The sequence below is a fragment of the Tympanuchus pallidicinctus genome, unplaced genomic scaffold (assembly GCF_026119805.1).
Source record: "Tympanuchus pallidicinctus isolate F22 unplaced genomic scaffold, pur_lepc_1.0 scaffold3, whole genome shotgun sequence".
Taxonomy (NCBI): Eukaryota; Metazoa; Chordata; class Aves; order Galliformes; family Phasianidae; genus Tympanuchus; species Tympanuchus pallidicinctus.
The window spans coordinates 57,178,000-57,195,311 of NW_026294747.1; the positions used below are offsets into that span (position 1 = coordinate 57,178,000).

The following is a 17,312-nucleotide window of genomic DNA, read 5'->3' on the forward strand; positions in this document are numbered from 1 at the left end:
ACTGCTGACATGGAACAGGTTGCCCAAGGAGGCTGTGGATGCCCCATCCCTGCAGGCATTCAAGGCCAGGCTGGATGTGGCTCTGGGCAGCCTGGGCTGCTGTTTGGTGACCTGCACACAGCAGGGCTTGGAGCTGGATCAGCATTGTGCTCCTGTGCAACCCAGGCCGTGCTGGGATTCTATGACATCTGACAGCTTGTCCCTATTGCTCCTTCCTAACCCCATGGAGAGGGCTCTTCCCATTTCCACCCCATGCAGCCTCACACCAGCGCTCTCTTTGGGATGCTCTCATGTCCCAGCTGCCAGTTTGACACTTTCACAAGTTCTAGCTGTCACAGAGAAGCTCACATTCCATCTCCAGTTGCCTCCATTCCAGACTTGGCATCTCCTGTCATCGTTCTGGCAGCCTGGCTGGCTGAGGATTTGAGATCTGCAGCTCGACGACGTGCAAACGCCACCTCCCTGGCAGGAGGGCTGACAATCTCTGCATCAAACCCAAGCGAGAGAGTCGACGTGGAACTGGTCACAGCCACGGATCAGCCATTGGGAAAAGCTGATTTCAAGTCAAATAATAATGATAATAATAATTCCCATCTAAGATCCAAATTAGAAGCGCTTGGAATGTGAACCATTGGGACTAAGTGGGAAGCCAAGCACAAAAAAATGCAGTTTGAGAAGGCGAAAACGCTGTGGCAGCGCTATTTTAGTTTTGCTGCTTGGGTGCTTCTCTCTGGGGTCTCGTGCTGGGGGCACCCTTGGGTGCTGCTGGGGGCAGCCCCAGCCTCTCCCAGTGGCTGCCGACCTCAGCCATCAGCCGTTGGGCATTGCTGTGTAAATGAAGCCCATTTTCTTGCGGCTCATCGCCTCTCCTTCCAGGAAATGTGCATGGGGAGACCATGTGCAGCCTGCAACCCTGTTATGGGTGTGATAAAGGGGGTCTGGGGTTTAATAACAGGGGTTATGGGTTTGACAAGAGGGCTCATCCAGTGCATCCCAAAATTCAACCCAAGGCACCTGAGGTGAACACACATCCGGGGTGTTGGAGGTCATTTTGGGGTCCAGATGGAGGAAATACATGATCTTATAAAGAAGCTAACCAGCTCCCCATATCCTAAAAAGATCCTAATCCTAAAATCTGGGCATCGAGGCTTAAAGATTTAACAATAATGTATGTAAAATGAGGAATTGCTGGAGGCACAAGTAGGGGCTGGAGGTTGGAAAGGGCTCAGGAGGGCAGAGGACCCCTAGGAGGGGGAAAATAGGAGATCCTGGGAGATGTGGGGGCAATAGAGGGAAGGCTTGGGGGGTGATGGGGTGCAGGATGGGGTGCGGTTTCGGAGCGGAGCGATGGTGGGGATGGGGTGTGATAAGGTGTGGTGTGGGGGTGTGATAAGGTGCAGGAGTGTGATGGGAAGAAGGGGGTGAGGGGATGCAGGGGGTGTTATGGGGGTACAGGAGGGTGGGATGGGCTGCAGGGCTGCTTTGGGGAAGGATGCCGCTGTGTGACGGGGCTGCAGGAAGCGGGGTGGGCGCATAGCGGGTGGTGGGGTCGGTGTGGGGCAGGGGGAGGGAAATGGGGCAGGAGGAGGGGAATGGCAGCCCAGAGCGCAGCGGGGCTGCAGAAAACGGGGATAGCGGAGGAGAGGGGGCTCGGGGTGAGGAGAAGGGGAGGGGACAGGAGGGAGAGCAGCAGCAGAGGGAGGAGGAGGAGGAGGAGGAGGAAGTCGGGGCCGAGCCGCTTCCTGTAGGCAGAGGGATGAGCGCAGACAAAGCTGGGTGGGGACTCGCCGCTCCGGGCTGCTGCTGACCGCCCCTCTGCCTCCAGCCCTCATCCCTTCTCCATCCATCCCTCCATCCATCCCTCCATCCGTCCGTCCGTCCGACCGCCGCCGCCCCGTGGGGAGAGCAGGGGCAGCACCGCCCTCAGGTACGGGGAGAGCCGGGGGGCAACGGGAGCGGGGCTGGGGGGCAGCGGGCGCGCACGAAGCGCGCACATCTGGGCGATCCCATGGCAGCGCCGTCCTTCGGGGCCCAAACCTGCTTATTGTCCCCCAAAAGGCGATCCTCCCACCCCGACCCCGGCTTGCATCACCCCGTCATTGCTCGCGTTGGATGCCCCGCGGGGACCCCGGCACCCCGCACAGCCCGTAGCCCCAACACGGATGGGTGCTGCAGGGCTGGTGCTGCCCCAGCGCTCAGCCCCCAGCAAAGCTCTACGGGGGCTGATCCTCACTTAATCAACTGATTTGCCATCACATGAACGGCTTTTTCTCGGGATGAATAAGACGTAGTGTTCTCCTTTTTATTTTTTTTTCTCCCTCTCCCACCCCCTGCAAAGGGCTTTCCCTGCCCCAAATCCCTCTGGCTGGGATGGATCTGCCCCCGGCACGGCTTAAGGAGGGGGTATTTGGGGTGCCCCATCCCCACCTTCTGCCCCACCCCACCACCCCCATTCTCTCAATGGCTGGGATTTCAATGGGAGTTCGGATTTTCCCCGCTGTGGCCATGCAGCAGGAAGCAGCACAGATCGTGCAAGGTCGCAGGAAAAGTAACCATGGCAAAGGCACCGTGTGCCCAGGCAGCTCCCTGCTGTGCCCAGGGACTGGGGAGTCGTAGAATAGAATCATAAAAATGGTCCGAGGTCCCCTGTGCCAGAGGGAGAGGAATCCAGCCCCAAACTTGAATCTTCTTGCAGGAAAATGGATTTCTAACGAAGGAAAAACTTGAATCTCAGCTCCCCACTTATGAGTCTCTGATAAACTCAGGGTGTGCTGCCCCAATGGTAATGGGGGTGGGAGCACAGGGCAGCGCTGTGCCCCGTCGTCGTAGCCTTGTGTGCAATGCTTGTGGCTTTGCTCTACTGTTTGTTTCCCACTGGACAGACCTCAAATCCCCATTGCACCGCCCGGGGTCGGAGCATGTCCCCTTTGGCACCAGGCTGGACCCAGGCAGGGGGATTTTTCCTCCTAACTGGATTTCCCTCCATGCAGCTGGAGGCTGCGATGCTAATCCTCTTTTCTGCCATATGGCCGCTGGCTGGATTGAAATATGACTCAATTAATTATTGCCAGGAAAACCCCGGGGTGAAGTCTTCCTCCAGGAGGATGCTCAGAGGCGCTCCGGGCGTTGTTTTCCCACCCCATGCCACAGGCTATGGGGTCAGATTGTTCCCTTCCCACCCATTTTGGGGCTTTTCTTGCCATTTCCATCCCCTTGCTGCCTTATGCCACCTGTGACACAAGCACGGCGATCTCCTCTCCGTCTGAATCGCAGCCCCAGGGGCTGGCATCGTGCTCCTTGGGGTCAGGGCACAGCATCCCAGAGCAATGCGGGTAGCGCTGCCGGAGAAACCCAATGATGAGGATTGTTGCCAATCCCCAACCCAGCCAACACCTCCACCACCCGATGCTGGAGCTCAGCGCACAGCAACGTCTCCAACTTGGCACGGCACGGCGCTGCCTTTCCTGCCCGGCCCCACTGATGCACCCGCCTGGATTTTGCTGCTTTGGCCTCAAAACGGCGGCGGCCGAGGCATCACTTCTCCCTTTGAAAACCCGTGAGTCATGGGAGGAGGGAAGGCATCGCCGCGCACGCAGTTTCCATAGCAATTGGGACTGGAGAGGCGGCACCCAACCCGCGGCCCTACAAACGCCGCCGCTTGGTCCCACCGGCGCTGCTGGAGGGCTATGGAGCCCAATCCCACACTGGTTCCCGGGAGGGGTCATAGCTGGGCCTCCCCATTTCCATTTTGGGGTTAGAAATCAGGGGACGGCCGTAGGGAAAGCATCATTTTTGGCATGAGTTGTGTCAGTGCTCAGCAGGACGTCTCCTTGTGCCTGGAGCGGGATCAGAGCGAGCGCTCATGGCACGCACGAGTGGGAGAGGCGAGCAAAGGAACCAGGGTGTGGGGTTAATTTTCTTGCTTCTCAGCCTCTTTTCTGGCTTTTTTATCCCTCTGGGTGGCAGCATGGGGGGGGGAGATGGCTGGGAAGGCAGCGGGGTGCTGCATCCTGGACCATGGGATGCCATGGGATGCAATGCAGAGCGTCCTTGCATGAGCTGCACGTGTGAAGGATGAGGTCTGAAATAACGCATCTCCTCCATTTCGTGCAGCCAAAATCATTTATTTTCCACATAGCGAGTAGAGAAAAAATAATAACCAAAGAAATCTCCTGAAATGGCATCGTACCAAACCTTACACCTCCCCACCTTGCAGCTTGTTGGTGACAGCGCTGACAGCTCTTGGGCAGCAGCAGCTGGGTGAGATGCAGGGAGTGGCAACCACAGTGCATTTAAAGGGCACCGTGAAAGGACCTCTCCATCCCCAGCACTGTGCTTGGGGGCACTGATGATGGTCTGGGTGTGCTTCACCCAGGGACAGGAGCAGCACCGTGATGTCTGTGCACGGTTTGAGGCAACACACGTTGTGCTCAGTGGATCAACTCCTTGAGCTGAGCTGCTGTCTTGATTTAACAGGCTTAGCGCCCTCCTTGCATGGGAAGGAAAGTTAGCTCCGTGCCTTCTGTAATGCTCCCTGAGAGCTGCTCTTCCTGGGTCTGTGAGAGGGCTGTAACTCAGCTTCTCCGTGCTTTTGGAGCTCATCAAGCATCCTGAGCAACAAACACCATGCAGTGGGAAAAATAAAACCCATCACAGCACAAGATATTCCCACTGCAGCTCCCGGCAGACCCCGCTGTGCTGCTGCCTCACCCCAGCGTGCTGCCCTGCACCGCTCCTGCTGCAGCATCCTCCCTCCTGGGGCTGCAAAGTTCCACCACAACAGAGCTGAGGGTTGAAGCCTTGCAGGGATATGAGCCACGAGCAGTTCTGCTCCAGGGAGTTGTGCTGGGAGAGAGCCTGGAGTTGAAGAATGGGATCAGCTCCTTGGTGCGGGCGCTTCCCCGGCTGGCACGTTGGGGAACACGCTGACAGTGCCTGGATGGATTCATGGCACTAATTATAGGGCTTGTCAGTGCTGTCGTGTCAGTGCTGCTGTGTTGGGAAAGCTGTGCTTCTTCAGTGATGGGAATAGGGACAGATTCTGCAGTTGCATCATTCCCCATGTCTCAACCCATGTCCCATATCCCAACCAATATCCCATGTCCCAAACCATGTCCCGTGTTTCAGCCAATGACCCATGGCCCAACCAATATCCTGTGTCCCACGTCTCGATCCATGTCCCAACCAATATCCCATGTCCCAACCCATGTCCCATATCCCAACCAGTAACCCATGTTCCAACCCATGTCCATGTTTTAGCCAATGTCCCATATCCCAACCAATATCCCGTGTCACAACTCACATCCCACGTCCCAACTCACATCCCATGTCCCAACCCATGCCCCAACCCATGTCCCATGTCCCAACCCATAGACATAGGGCCCCAAGGGCAGGCAGGGTGTTCCATGGCCGTGTTGGAGAATTGTGCTTCTTAGGCCATTCTCTGTCAGAAGTGAGACGTTCAGCCACATTTTTTGGTGGTCTTGTAGGGAATTAGCTGCAGCAAGAAGGAGGGAAGCAAGGTGTAGGATAGGGTGCTGCAGGTGGGTGCCTATACCCCATGGCACTGTAGGGTCTGGGTGCTTTCCTACACTCTGGGATCACTGCATTGCTGTTTCCAAACCTTCCTGTGTCCTCTTGGAGAAACAGCAGCACATCTGAGCCCCCCCAGGCACAAAGCAATGAGAGAAATTCTCTGTCCCTGGATTTTGAGCTGGGTAGTGGTGTCTGTCCAAGGGTGTTATCTTGGGAATTGCCTTTGAGCAGCTTTGGGGAGTCCTGAAGCATGTCCTAAATGCACCAGGAGCTGCACAAAGCCTATCAGGTGAACCAGTTCCCTCTGTAGCTGCTTGGAGCACAACTCATTACGCTCCCTGCTCTTCCTTCTTATCTCATGGAGCCTCTCACATAGAGCTCTCACACAGAGCTGTGCTGGGTGTTGCTGTGACTGCACCCACTCGTTGGCTCCACACACTTTGGGATGTCCATGCTCCCTCCTGGGGTCCCACTGGCCGTGCAAAACCCACCTCACTGTCATATTTCTGAGCTGGAGGCTTTGACTCTACAGGATGCTCTGCTGGCACATTGTGCCTTGTTCAGATGGGGAGAGTGGGGGGATGCAACACCTCAGAGGTCACCGTCCGCAAGAAACATGGAGACGTGGCACTGAGATACGTGGTGGGGTGGCTTGAGCTTGGGCTTGGAGATCTCGGAGGTCTTTTCCAACCTGAATGGTTCTATGAGAGGAATGGGCTGTTCTGCAGATGGATGTCAGGCCAAAGGGTAAATGATGGCGGTGCTGGGATGCTGTGCTATGGCAAGGAACTCCAACTGAGATTTTGGCTTCTGCCAGGCTGGGATGCGTTGGCCCAAGAGCAGGTGGCCATGGGAAGAGCTGCCCAAGGATCTGCCCCTTCATTTTCATGGAATCATAAACTGGATTGCTTTGGAATGGACCTCAAAACTGTCCTCTCCAGTGCAGAATATTCAGTGTTTCTATGATTTGGTGATTTAGGCTGGACTTTTCTGGTCCATCCACCATGAGTTCCAGGATCATATTAACAGCCACTTTCCTTTTGTGGCAAGGGAAACCTGTCCAAGTCTTCTCCACACAGCTCTGGGGGCTCCTCCCCTCTTGTTTGGGGTCGTTTGGGGCCAGCAGCCCTCCACAACCTGTCAAAAATACTCACAGCTCTTCCCATCAGCTCTAGGGTTGCGTCTGCACCTGGAGGAGCTCTTCTCTTGCTGAGAAGGTTTGAGCATTGGCAGGGTCCTGTGTGAGCCCATGGCCTGGGTAGGACCCATGAAGAGCTGGTGGCCTCAGGACCTGTGTCCCAGCCTGCCCCAAGGACAGCATTTCCAAAGGGCTTTATGTTCAATTATTTAATGCTGGCCTGTCTGTGCTCCATCCATTGTATTTTTAATGCTGTGATGGTGTTTGTGCGGTGCTCAGAGTGCTGGTACCATCAAAATACGCTGCATTATTTATCAGCTGATTTAATATAATTGCTGCTCAGCCTGGCATCCTCACCAGGGGCTGGATCCATGTCTGCTGCTTCCTGGCTGATGCCGGAGGGGGAACGCAGCCACCCCCAGGAGGCACAGACAGCAAATGAGGGACATGCTGATGGGTTTTGAGCCTGTATCTGAGCCCTGTGTAAATGCTCCCATCAATGGCTCCCATCAAAAACTTAGTCTGGCTTGGAAGGGATGCTGCTCCTTCATCCTACATGTAGCTGAAGCCCAGCTTCCAAAAGAGCAGCTGGCTTCAGTGGTTTCTGCAGCTCAGGCTGGCAGCGATACAGGGAGCAGCAGCAAGACGGATGCTGAGGAGCCAGTGGGCAGGGAAAGATGAAATGCACTGGCTGCAGGTTGTTCTGAGTGGCTGAGGAGAGGGGGGTGGGCATGGGTGGAATAACTGAGGCATGTGGGGTGTGCAGCACGGCCAGGGTGAGAGCTGTGGGTCCCACATTTGTCATGTGTCTTCATCCCCACTGCAGCGTGGGATGGAAGGATGGATGGAAGGAGGGAGTGGAGGAGGGAGAAAGAGAGGGATGGATGGAGGGATGGATGGATGGATGGATGGATGGATGGATGGATGGATGGATGGATGGATGGATGGAGGGAGGGAGAGATGGAGGGATGGAGGGATGGAGGGATGGAGGGATGGAGGGATGGATGGATGGATGGATGGATGGATGGATGGATGGATGGATGGATGGATGGATGGATGGAGGAAGGGATAGAGGGATAGTGGAATGGGTGGATAGAGGGATGGAGGGATGGATGGATGGATGGATGGATGGGTGGGTGGGTGGGTGGGTGGATGGATGGATGGATGGATGGAGGGATGGATGGATGGAGGGATGGATGGAGAGATGGAAGGATGGATGGGTGGATGGATGGAGGGATCAAGGGATAGTGGAATGGAGGGAGGGAGGGAGGGAGGGAGGGAGGGAGGGAGGGAGGGAGGGAGGGAGGGAGAGAGGGAGGGAGAGATGGAGGGATGGAGGAAGGGATAGAGGAATAGTGGAATGGGTGGATGGAGGGATGGAGGGATGGAGGAATGGAGGGATGGAGGGATGGGTGGGTGGGTGGAGGGATGGATGGGTGGGTGGATAGAGAGATGGAAGGATGGATGGGTGGATGGATGGATGGAAGGATGGAGGGAGGGGTAGAGGGGTGGATGGATGGATGGATGAAGAGATGGATGATGGACAAATGGAGGGATGAAGGGATGATGGACAAATGGAAGGATGAAGGGATGATAGATAAGTGAATGATGGAGGGAAGGATGGAGGTATGAATAGATGATGGAGGGAAGGATGGATGACAGACGGAGGGGTGACAGATGAAAGGGCGAGCTGTGTAGGAAGCGCCACCTTGCACTGCTTTACTCAGAGTTTCACACATATTCTTTGCCTTTGCATTTTTCCTTTACTTTTTTACAACGCTTTGTATTGCAATTGCGAAACCACCGCCCCAGCAAGTCGCTCCTGGGTGGTTTTCTTCTTCTGTCTGCGCAATAACAGTGCTTGCTAAGTATGTGTCACTTCACGACGCAGCAAGAACGATGTTTGGTGTCACATGCAGTGCATTGACTCAGCAGGAAGCGTGGCAGGAGCGCGGCGGTGGCGGCTCGGCGTTTCCGGCACATTATTGTCAATAAGACTGTGAGAAAAACCGGGTATCAACAAAGGAGAAAATGCTCCGTGTGCATTTCAAGGGGAAAGCAGGCTGGGGCAGGGAGTGGGGCTCTGTGGGAAAATCGAGATGCTGCGTCTCGGGGCTGATGGATGAGCTGAGACCCAAAACCTTTGCCCCAGGAGCTCCTGCTCCAGCTGAGCCCCCTGCTTGCATCACAAGGGACCCAGGTGTGCAGGCTGCCCTGTAATCACTTTCTGCTTTCGCCTCCAGGCTGCAGCAAGCAGATCCCAGCAGCAGAAGTGCTGTGGAAAGGAGGCAATGTGGGTCAGACGAGGAGCAGCAGCAGCAGCCGCCTGCTTCTGGCTCATCAGCCCCGCTGACCCCATTTGCAGCACCACTTGTCCATGGGAAACTGCTCCGTGTGCTCCTTGGGTTGTAATGCAATCAATCATCGTTCAGCATCACAGATCATAAAAGCATGGGGACACATTTTTCCTGTTTTCCTTTCTTCCCCCTTCAATTGGAAACCTGCTAAAATCACCCACGTTCCACCGCGATCCTCCTCTTGCTGCTTAGGATCCGGCCATCAGCAAACTCTTTAGCAGCTATCTTGCATTTGCAGGTCAGCCATAGAGAGATTTACCCCACAGCTCATACAGCAAACGTAGCAAATCTCAGCTACCTCCAAGGGGTGCTCAGCTCAAAGGCATCTGCTTGCAGTGCTGGGGATGCTTAAAAAAAGAGAGGTGAAAGACAAGGGAGGAAGAAAAGAGGAGAGAGAAGGGGGGAAGAAAAGAGGAGAGAGAAGATAGGAGCTAAAAAAGACAAAAAAAGGAAGGAAAACGGGAAAAAGGAAAGAAATTGTGAAAAAGAGAGAGAAAAGAAAGGAAAGGAATAAGAAAATAAAAGAGAGAAGGAAAGGAAAAAGGGAAAACCACCTCCATCCTCCTGCCTTGATAGTGATGGAGCAGGGATGGGGGAGGATCAGTGCTCAGCAGCACTGGGGCTTTGCTCCACCATGCAGGATAGACTGTGACCTGTTTGATGTATTTGAAGCTTGAAATAGTTCCTTATGAGTAATGTGGTTCAGGTGCTTATCACTAATTAATTAATTCTTTCATAGTGTGGATACCTAATTAAAGCAGTCTAAGGTAATTCCGGAGGGGTCTGAAGCTGAAGGGATGGTTAATGGGGTTGTTTCTGTGCTGATGCAACCCTTGGGGCAATTCCCAGTGGCTGGAAGGGTTTATTAGGTTCTGTGTGGTTGTTACTTAAAATAAAATTCCAATAAAGGTTTGATTTGGGTGAAGTCATCAGAGACAGCAGCAAGGCTCCCACGGCACAGCTGGGCTTCTCTGGGCAAAAAGGAGATGGAAAAAGGCATGAGTTTGTGTCATGGCACCCCAGGTCCTCATTCCAAGCCTCGTTTTGCACCTCCTGTTAACACCTGTGTCTTGATGATGGGAAATACTTGAAAGCCACAAGGGGTTGGAAGCTGGGATTTCTGAGCAAGTTGACTTTATTTTAAGGTCAGCTTGAATTCTTTTGGTGATGGCGTCAAGAAGTGAAAGAACCAAGAACTCAATGATGGGATGGCTACTCTAATGAATGGGTGATGTGAGTTTTCTAGTGGTCTCCCCATAGTAGAAATGAACCTTTGAAATGAGGGGTTCTGATGTCTCCTGTTCCTAAAGAAGACCAGACAGGCCAGGAACCCGTGGGTCAGGCAGTGGCCAGGCTGTGGGATGCAATGAATAATGCTGGAGTAAAACAGAACCTTCTGCCAGGGGAAAGAGGCTCATAGGCTGGTCTGGGTTGGAAGGGACCCTTAAAGACCATCTGGTCCCATTCCTCTGCAATGAGCAGGGACACCCACAGCTGCATCGGGGCTCAGAGCCGCATCCAGCCTGACCATCTCTCAGGGCAACCCGTGTCAGTGCCTCACCGCCCTTATTGCAAGCAACTTTTTCCTTATGTCCAGTCCAAATCTCCCCTAAAATAAAATCATAGAATCACAGAACGGCCCGGGTTGGAAGGGACCTCAAGGATCACGAAGCTCCAACCCCCCTGTGCCATGCAGGGCCACCAACCTCCACATTTCACAGCAGCCCAGGCTGCCCAGGGCCCCATCCAACCTGGCCTTCAACACCTCCAGGGATGGACGGGGCATCACAGCCTCTCTGGGCAGCTGTTCCAGCACCTCACCACTCTCACAGCACACAACTTCCCCCTGACATCCAACCTCCAGCTGCCCTCCCTCAACTCCAAACCATTTCCCCTTGTCCTGCTGCCATCTCCCCTTGCCAAGAGCTGACTCCCCTCCTGTCTGCAGGCTCCCTTTAGGCACTGCAGGCTGCACTGAGCTCACCCCGCAGCCTTCTTTTCTCCATGCTGAACAAGCCCAGCTCCCTCAGCCTGTCTTTGTAGTGGAGGTGCTGCAGCCCCCTGCTCATCTCTGTGGCTCCTCTGGACCCTCTCCAACAGCTCCCTGCCTTTCCTGGGGGCTCCAGACCTGCACACAGCACTGCAGCTGGGGCCTCACAAGAGCAGAGCAGAGGGGGACAATCACCTCCTGTGATTGGGGCTGCCACCCCTCTGCTGATGGAAAAATAAGAGGCTGCTCAGCTGAGATGGGTGGGTGATGCAAAGCTCGGGCTCAACCATCACTCCCCCAAGTCTGTGAGGGACCCAGGGGGGAGAAATCCAGTAGTGTGACCCTGTGAAGATGTCCGCTGATGGGACACACGTGTCACCTTGGGGCAAGGCCAGGAGAAGCTGTTGCTTTGCAGCTGGGGCACTGCTGTTTTTTCCGTGCAGCATTGGGTGTTTTTAGGGAGTTTCTGAAGCTGCGTGTTCTTTTCTCAGGCCAGCTGCATAACAATAAAACACAAGCATAAAAATAAAATGCCAGCAGCAGAGAGCGTTCCTTACCTCTTTTGGACTCCCTTTACCCCCACATATAAAGGATAGAGGCCAATGGCTGCTTGCAGAGGTGGGAACTGGATGGTCTTCAGGGTTCCTTCCAACCCAAGCCATTCTCTGGTTCTACAGTTCCATGATTTATGCTGTGCTGGTTTTTTTTCCCCCCCAAACACAGTGTGTTTCCTTTTCCTGGCAGCTCCTGGGGCTCTCTCCTGCTCTGGGAAACGTCCCTTCACCCTCATCATTTCTTAAGAAAACAATACAAAAAAAAAAGCATAAAAGAGAATAAAAGGAAGTTGAGGTTGCTTTCAGTTTGCCTTCTCTTTTCAACCGTTAGGGCACGTGTGAGAAAACAACCTGAGATTCTCACTTCTGTGTGCCATCCAAAGGTGAAAGGGAAGGCTCTTGAGCAGGGCTCCCAAAATGCTTGGGGATGGTCTGCCCTATGTCTGGTTCACGTCTGCATGCAACCCCATGCTCTGCTTTGGAGGAGCCTTTCCTGAGCTGCCTGGGATGGGATGCATTGCTGTCCTGCACCACTACCTCCATGTATACTCTATGTAGGAGATTGTGGTTTTGTGGTCATGAATGGGTGGATCAGAGCATTGCTCCCCATACAGACACATCCAACAATGGGCTCTTCATCCCGTGCACTGATTTCAGAGGAGAAAACTCATTGGGAACCTCCCTCCATGTACCAATTTTGGAGGACAAAACTCATTGGGAACCTCCTTGCTGTGCCTCATCCCATGGGACGTGCATCGCTTGATGCTGGCTCTGCTTTTGGGGTGAAATGCAGTAGCATGGGGCCATGCAGGGCTAAGGTCATAAAATTAGACTCATTTGAATTGGAATGGACATTTAAAGGTCATCTGGTCCAATTCCCATTCAGTGGACAGGGGGCAGTGGGTTCTCTGCCCCCTCCATTCCAGTGATGGGAACTCAGTTGGCACCAAACCCTGGATATGGACACACTGATGGCATCAGGGCTGGCCCCTCACTTGTCACACCTCGTGTCTATCTGCTATCAGCGTGATAACGAAGCTGTTGCCATGGAAACAGGTTCATTTTCACCCTTCAATTTCTTTCTTACTTTGCTGTTGTGCCTCTGACCCATGAGCTGCTGTTTGGTGATTTCCATGCCACGCTGGGCACTGGGCAATAAAATGTAGGTTGGGAAAGGGAATGCAGTTTTCTGCTCTTTTCTTTCTGCCTGTAGTGTTTTTACAGCTTTCTATGTATATTTAGTCATTATTTTTTCAATGGAGCAGCCTGTTTTTAGAGTCGACCTTTAGCACAACTAAGAACTATGGAGATGATTCTATTAGGCTGAATAGAACCCCCTTTAAAGGGATGCCAAAGTGCCTGTGACAGGTCTCTGGGCTCAGACATTTCACTGCTGGGTTTTGCTCACTGATGCCTATGCTCCAGAAAGGTGGTTGGGTCACCATCCCTGGAGGAGCTCAAGAAACGTGTAGATTTAGTACTAGAATCATAGAATCAGCACGGTTGGAAAAGACCTAAAAGATCATCCAGTCCAACCATTCACCTGTTCCCAATAGCTCCCACTCAAGGTGAATGGTTTAGTGGGCAACATTGGTGGTAGGTGGGCGGCTGGACCAGATGATCTGAGAGGTCTTTTCCAACCTGTGATTGTACGATTCTATTCCAAAAAAGCACTGAGTTTCCCAAGGGGCTCTGCTTAATGGAGGATGACTGATGTATTTGATTGTTTTCTCCTTTCCCCAGTCAGAAGAGATCCCAAAAATTGGGATCTTCCTCTGTCACTTGGGCTTAATCTCAAGTTGATATGGGAGGAGAAAGGAATTCTTCTCAGTGCTTAAAAAGCAGCACTTTCGTGGCGAGTATTGAGTTTGAATACCTTAAATTGGTGACTTTCACTGCAGAATGGGCTGTCTGAGAGCACATTTTGCATTGGGTTGGGTCTCAAAGGCAGCATCATCCTTGCTTGGGACACCAGCAGCTTTGCGAAACATAGTATCACAGCATCGTTCAGGTTGGAAAAGACCTCTAAGATCCCCAAGCCCAACCCCAGCCCATCCCACCGTGCCCACATCCCTCAGTGCCACATCTCCACAGCTCTGGAACACCTCTGGGATGGTGACCCCACCACTTCTGGGCACCTGTCAGCTCTTGTGGAAAAGAAATTCTGCAGTGCTGTGCAGTGAATAGCCCACAGCCCCTCTGCACAGTGCCCAAGCATCAAATCAACCCCAGAGCCTGAGCTGTAATCACAGCCCAGAGCCTGAAAGAGACAATATCCAGGTCCTGTACACCATAAACATCATTAGCATGGAAATCAAACACCATCCTTACTCATTAACCTGCAATCTGCAAGACAGGAATCCTATTATCCAGACGCACTGCACTGCAGACGTGCGGTGGCTTCTCTGTCCCCATGCGGTGCCATGGAGCCCATAGCTCTGTGCCACTGCTTGCAAGAGGTACGGAGCCCTTAGGGCAAAGAGGGCTTAGGGAATTCCTGCTGATTCTGCTGGAAAACAGCCAGGGCACCGCTTGCCAGCAGCCCTCAGATATTTGCCTGCTGACCTGAAACCTCTTCCTGTGCTCAAAGTCTCACCGCAGGCTGAGAGTCACTGTGGTCTGTCCCCAGCGAGCTGCTGGGAGGCGGAAGGAAGCCCTGAGCCCTGGGGCCGGAAAGAAAGGTATCACTGCAGCCATCTGAGCAGGTTGGTTTTTAATTTCTCTCCATTTCCCTCTTTCTGTAAAGGTGTCGAACGCCGAAGTGGAGCAACTGTTGCCCTAAGGACAGCCAGCACCAGTGAGACCCAGCTTTGGTAAAGCAATGCTGCCCACATCGAGCACTGGGTGCTGGGAGGGAGGGTGGTGCTGGATGCCTGACTGGGGCTTCCAGAAAGTAGAGGATGTAGTGTTTATGTGGTATATATGTTACATGGCATGCAGTTTATATAAGGTATATGGGGTATATAGGGCATATGAGTTACATGGGGTATAGACTGTGAAGCTGGCATGGCCACCCTGAGCATCCCTTGTCCATCTGGGGTGGAAATCTTGAGCAGTAGGAAACTCCTGCATCCTGTTTGGCATCTGACAGCTGGAGCTGGCAGCAGGGGTGGAGCAAAGCTGATCTACACATCCATCCCACAACACCTATGGCCACCCCAAATGCCCCTGCTACTCCAAAAGCCACTGGTCCAGAGGGCAGGTGGCTGAGGGAGGCAGATGCAGCCCCGTTTCCTTCTGCTTTGTTGCACTGCAGCTTTTCTTGTAATGCCCCAGCATCCCCTAAGCCTGGCTAATGGGGGCATGCATCCAGCAGCGATGCCCTCGGAGGATAGTGGCTTTCTGCCCTTGCCCAAATGCAAAGCTGGTCTGCATCTCCTCCCCTCACCCATACTCATACGGCCCAGCTCTAACACCTCCACAAATACAGCCCCACCAAACTGCTTTTGGGATTTCAGGGATTCCAGGCTCTGTGTTGAGCCCCCATCCCCATTCCTGCCTGCTGCCCGACCGGGGTGTGCCCGGCGTGCCGATGGCCAGCAACAACACCGCGAGCATAGCGCAGGCACGCAAGCTGGTGGAGCAGCTGAAGATGGAGGCCAACATCGACAGGATAAAGGTGATGCAGCCGGGGATTCGTTGGGCAGGTAGAGGGATGCTGTGAGGGTAGGTGCTGGTCAGAATGATATTGCAGGAGCCATCGGATGTGGTGGCAGAATGTGGTGGGTATGGAGGACGTCTGTCGCGGTGGCACCATGGCCATCCCGTGGTCGTCTCGTTAGCCATGGGAGGTGATTTCCTGGAGAAGTTCCCATGGGGTGGGATGTTCCATCCCCACGGTGGGGTGTTGTGTCCCCATGGTGGAATGGCTGAGGGATGTGGCTTAGCGGGAGTGGTGCTGATGGGTCAGGTTGGACTAGATGATCTTAGTAGTCTTCTCCAACCTCAGTGATTCTCTGCTGCTATTCTGTGATTTAAGGCGGGATGTCCCATCCCCAAGGCAAGATGTCCCATCCCCAAGGCTGGATGTCCCCCATGCCACCTGTCCCCAACACATGGCTCCTTCTCTGCAGGTGTCCAAGGCAGCGGCAGACCTGATGGCATACTGCGAAGCTCACGCCAAGGAGGACCCCCTATTGACCCCCGTCCCGGCTTCAGAAAACCCCTTTAGAGAGAAGAAGTTCTTCTGTGTGATCCTGTAAAGCCTCAAGGAGCCTGACGGGCACTCAGGCCACCCTGAACACTGATGTAGAGTTTTTAGGAACGGGGACGACCTGCTAGTCCACAGAATTTAAACAAAAAATAAGTAAAATACAAGGCCTGGAAGCTACAGAGATGTGCATGTTTAAAGAATCTGGCCGCCTTTGGGGGATATAAGATGATCCGCATTGCGAGGCAAAAGATCTGAAGTCTGTAGAGTTGCCTAGAAAGAAAAAAAAAAAAAAAAAGGAAAAAAAGAAAAGAAAAAAAAAAAAAAGAATATTCATGTAAAGAATAAATTCGTGTCACTTTTCAGCTCACAAAATCGTTTGATTGTTCCGTATTTAAAGCACCAGAGCGGTGCTGAGCAAAAGTAACCGCTAAGGATGTGCGTAACCTTCTTGGAATGATGTTGTTGGTTCCTTTCCAAGTACAGTTTTTTATTTAAGCTGCCGGATCTATAGCTAGATGGCTGTGATGTTACTCAGTGTTCGGTCTCGTGCTTTCCCATTCCCCGCTTCCCGTCTTGTGCCTGGTGGCTTCGCCCCGCGGTGAATGGTGTTGTGCTCGCTGCTTCGCGCTCTGTGACGGCTTTTGGTTGTAGTGCATGGATGGGGTTTGGTCTCTGCTCGCCCGCTGTGGGTTTTCTGTTCTGTCTGACAGCACAGGCCGGCGGGAGATGCTGCGGGATGTGATGTTGGAGGTGATGCCAGTGGCAAAGCCGACCCCCGCAGCGCCTCCCGACACAGCTGCAGACCCCAAAAACAGTGCTGGCCTCTTTTTCCTAGGTCCATTCCTTTGTCCCACACATCTGTGCCTCTTCCCTGCTCCCTGCCCGGCTCTTCCTGCCCGTCCTCATGCCCACTCCCCCCCAGTGACGGGAGAGTGCCAGCATGATGATGCCCAGAGCACCCCGCTCCTGCAGTGCCTGATGCTGTGTTTACACACAGCCCTGTGCCAGGGTGATGGCTCATTCCCACGTCCAACATCACCCACAATCAGAGTTTTGCGGGAAACATGCCCCCTTTTGGGGCCGTCAGATGCTCGTGAGGACATGGCTTGCCAGGAGCCCCCAGGACACTCCAATGCTCCACACCCAGCAGTAGCACCGGGATCCCATAAGGTACTCTGGGCTCTGCATTCACCCCATAAAATCACAGAATCATTAAGGTTGGAAAAGACCTCTAAGATCATGAAGCCCAACCGCCAACCCGCCACCACCATACCCACTAAGCCATGTCCCCATCAGCCCCAAACCACAGCTACCCAAGAGGGCAATAGTCTTTAGGTACCTTTCTGAGAATCTTTCTAGCCCGTTTCAAGTGCATTTTGGGTTTTCTACCTTTTCATACTCTTTTTCTAGCTCTGGTTGGCAGTGGGATGGCGCGCCCGGGGCCGGCCCCGCTCGTGGTGTTCCCGGGCCGTGTAAATACCCCCAACCCTTTGTCTTGGTCGTTGTGATGCCAAATTTCCGCTGAGCGCTGCCATGGTTTGTAAGAAGTTTTTTAATGACTCATATCTTTTACAACAGGAATTCT

At 53.5% G+C, this 17,312-nt stretch overlaps 1 protein-coding gene across 2 annotated transcripts; it reads left to right on the forward strand.

Moving 5' to 3' along the window:
- Positions 1–1,702: 1,702 nt before the first annotated feature.
- Positions 1,703–16,056, forward strand: GNG2 (G protein subunit gamma 2). 2 transcript variants are annotated; one of them, XM_052696700.1, is made up of 4 exons: positions 1,703–1,927; positions 14,321–14,387; positions 15,033–15,193; positions 15,648–16,056. In XM_052696700.1, the coding sequence occupies exons 3-4, from the start codon at positions 15,107–15,109 to the stop codon at positions 15,774–15,776; spliced, it is 216 nt and encodes a 71-aa protein (XP_052552660.1). In that variant the 5' UTR covers positions 1,703–1,927; positions 14,321–14,387; positions 15,033–15,106; the 3' UTR covers positions 15,777–16,056. The 2 variants fall into 2 exon arrangements, with proteins under 2 accessions (XP_052552660.1, XP_052552661.1); XM_052696701.1 differs by lacking the exons at positions 1,703–1,927; positions 14,321–14,387 and adding an exon at positions 13,065–14,279.
- The last annotated feature ends 1,256 nt before the right edge of the window (positions 16,057–17,312 follow it).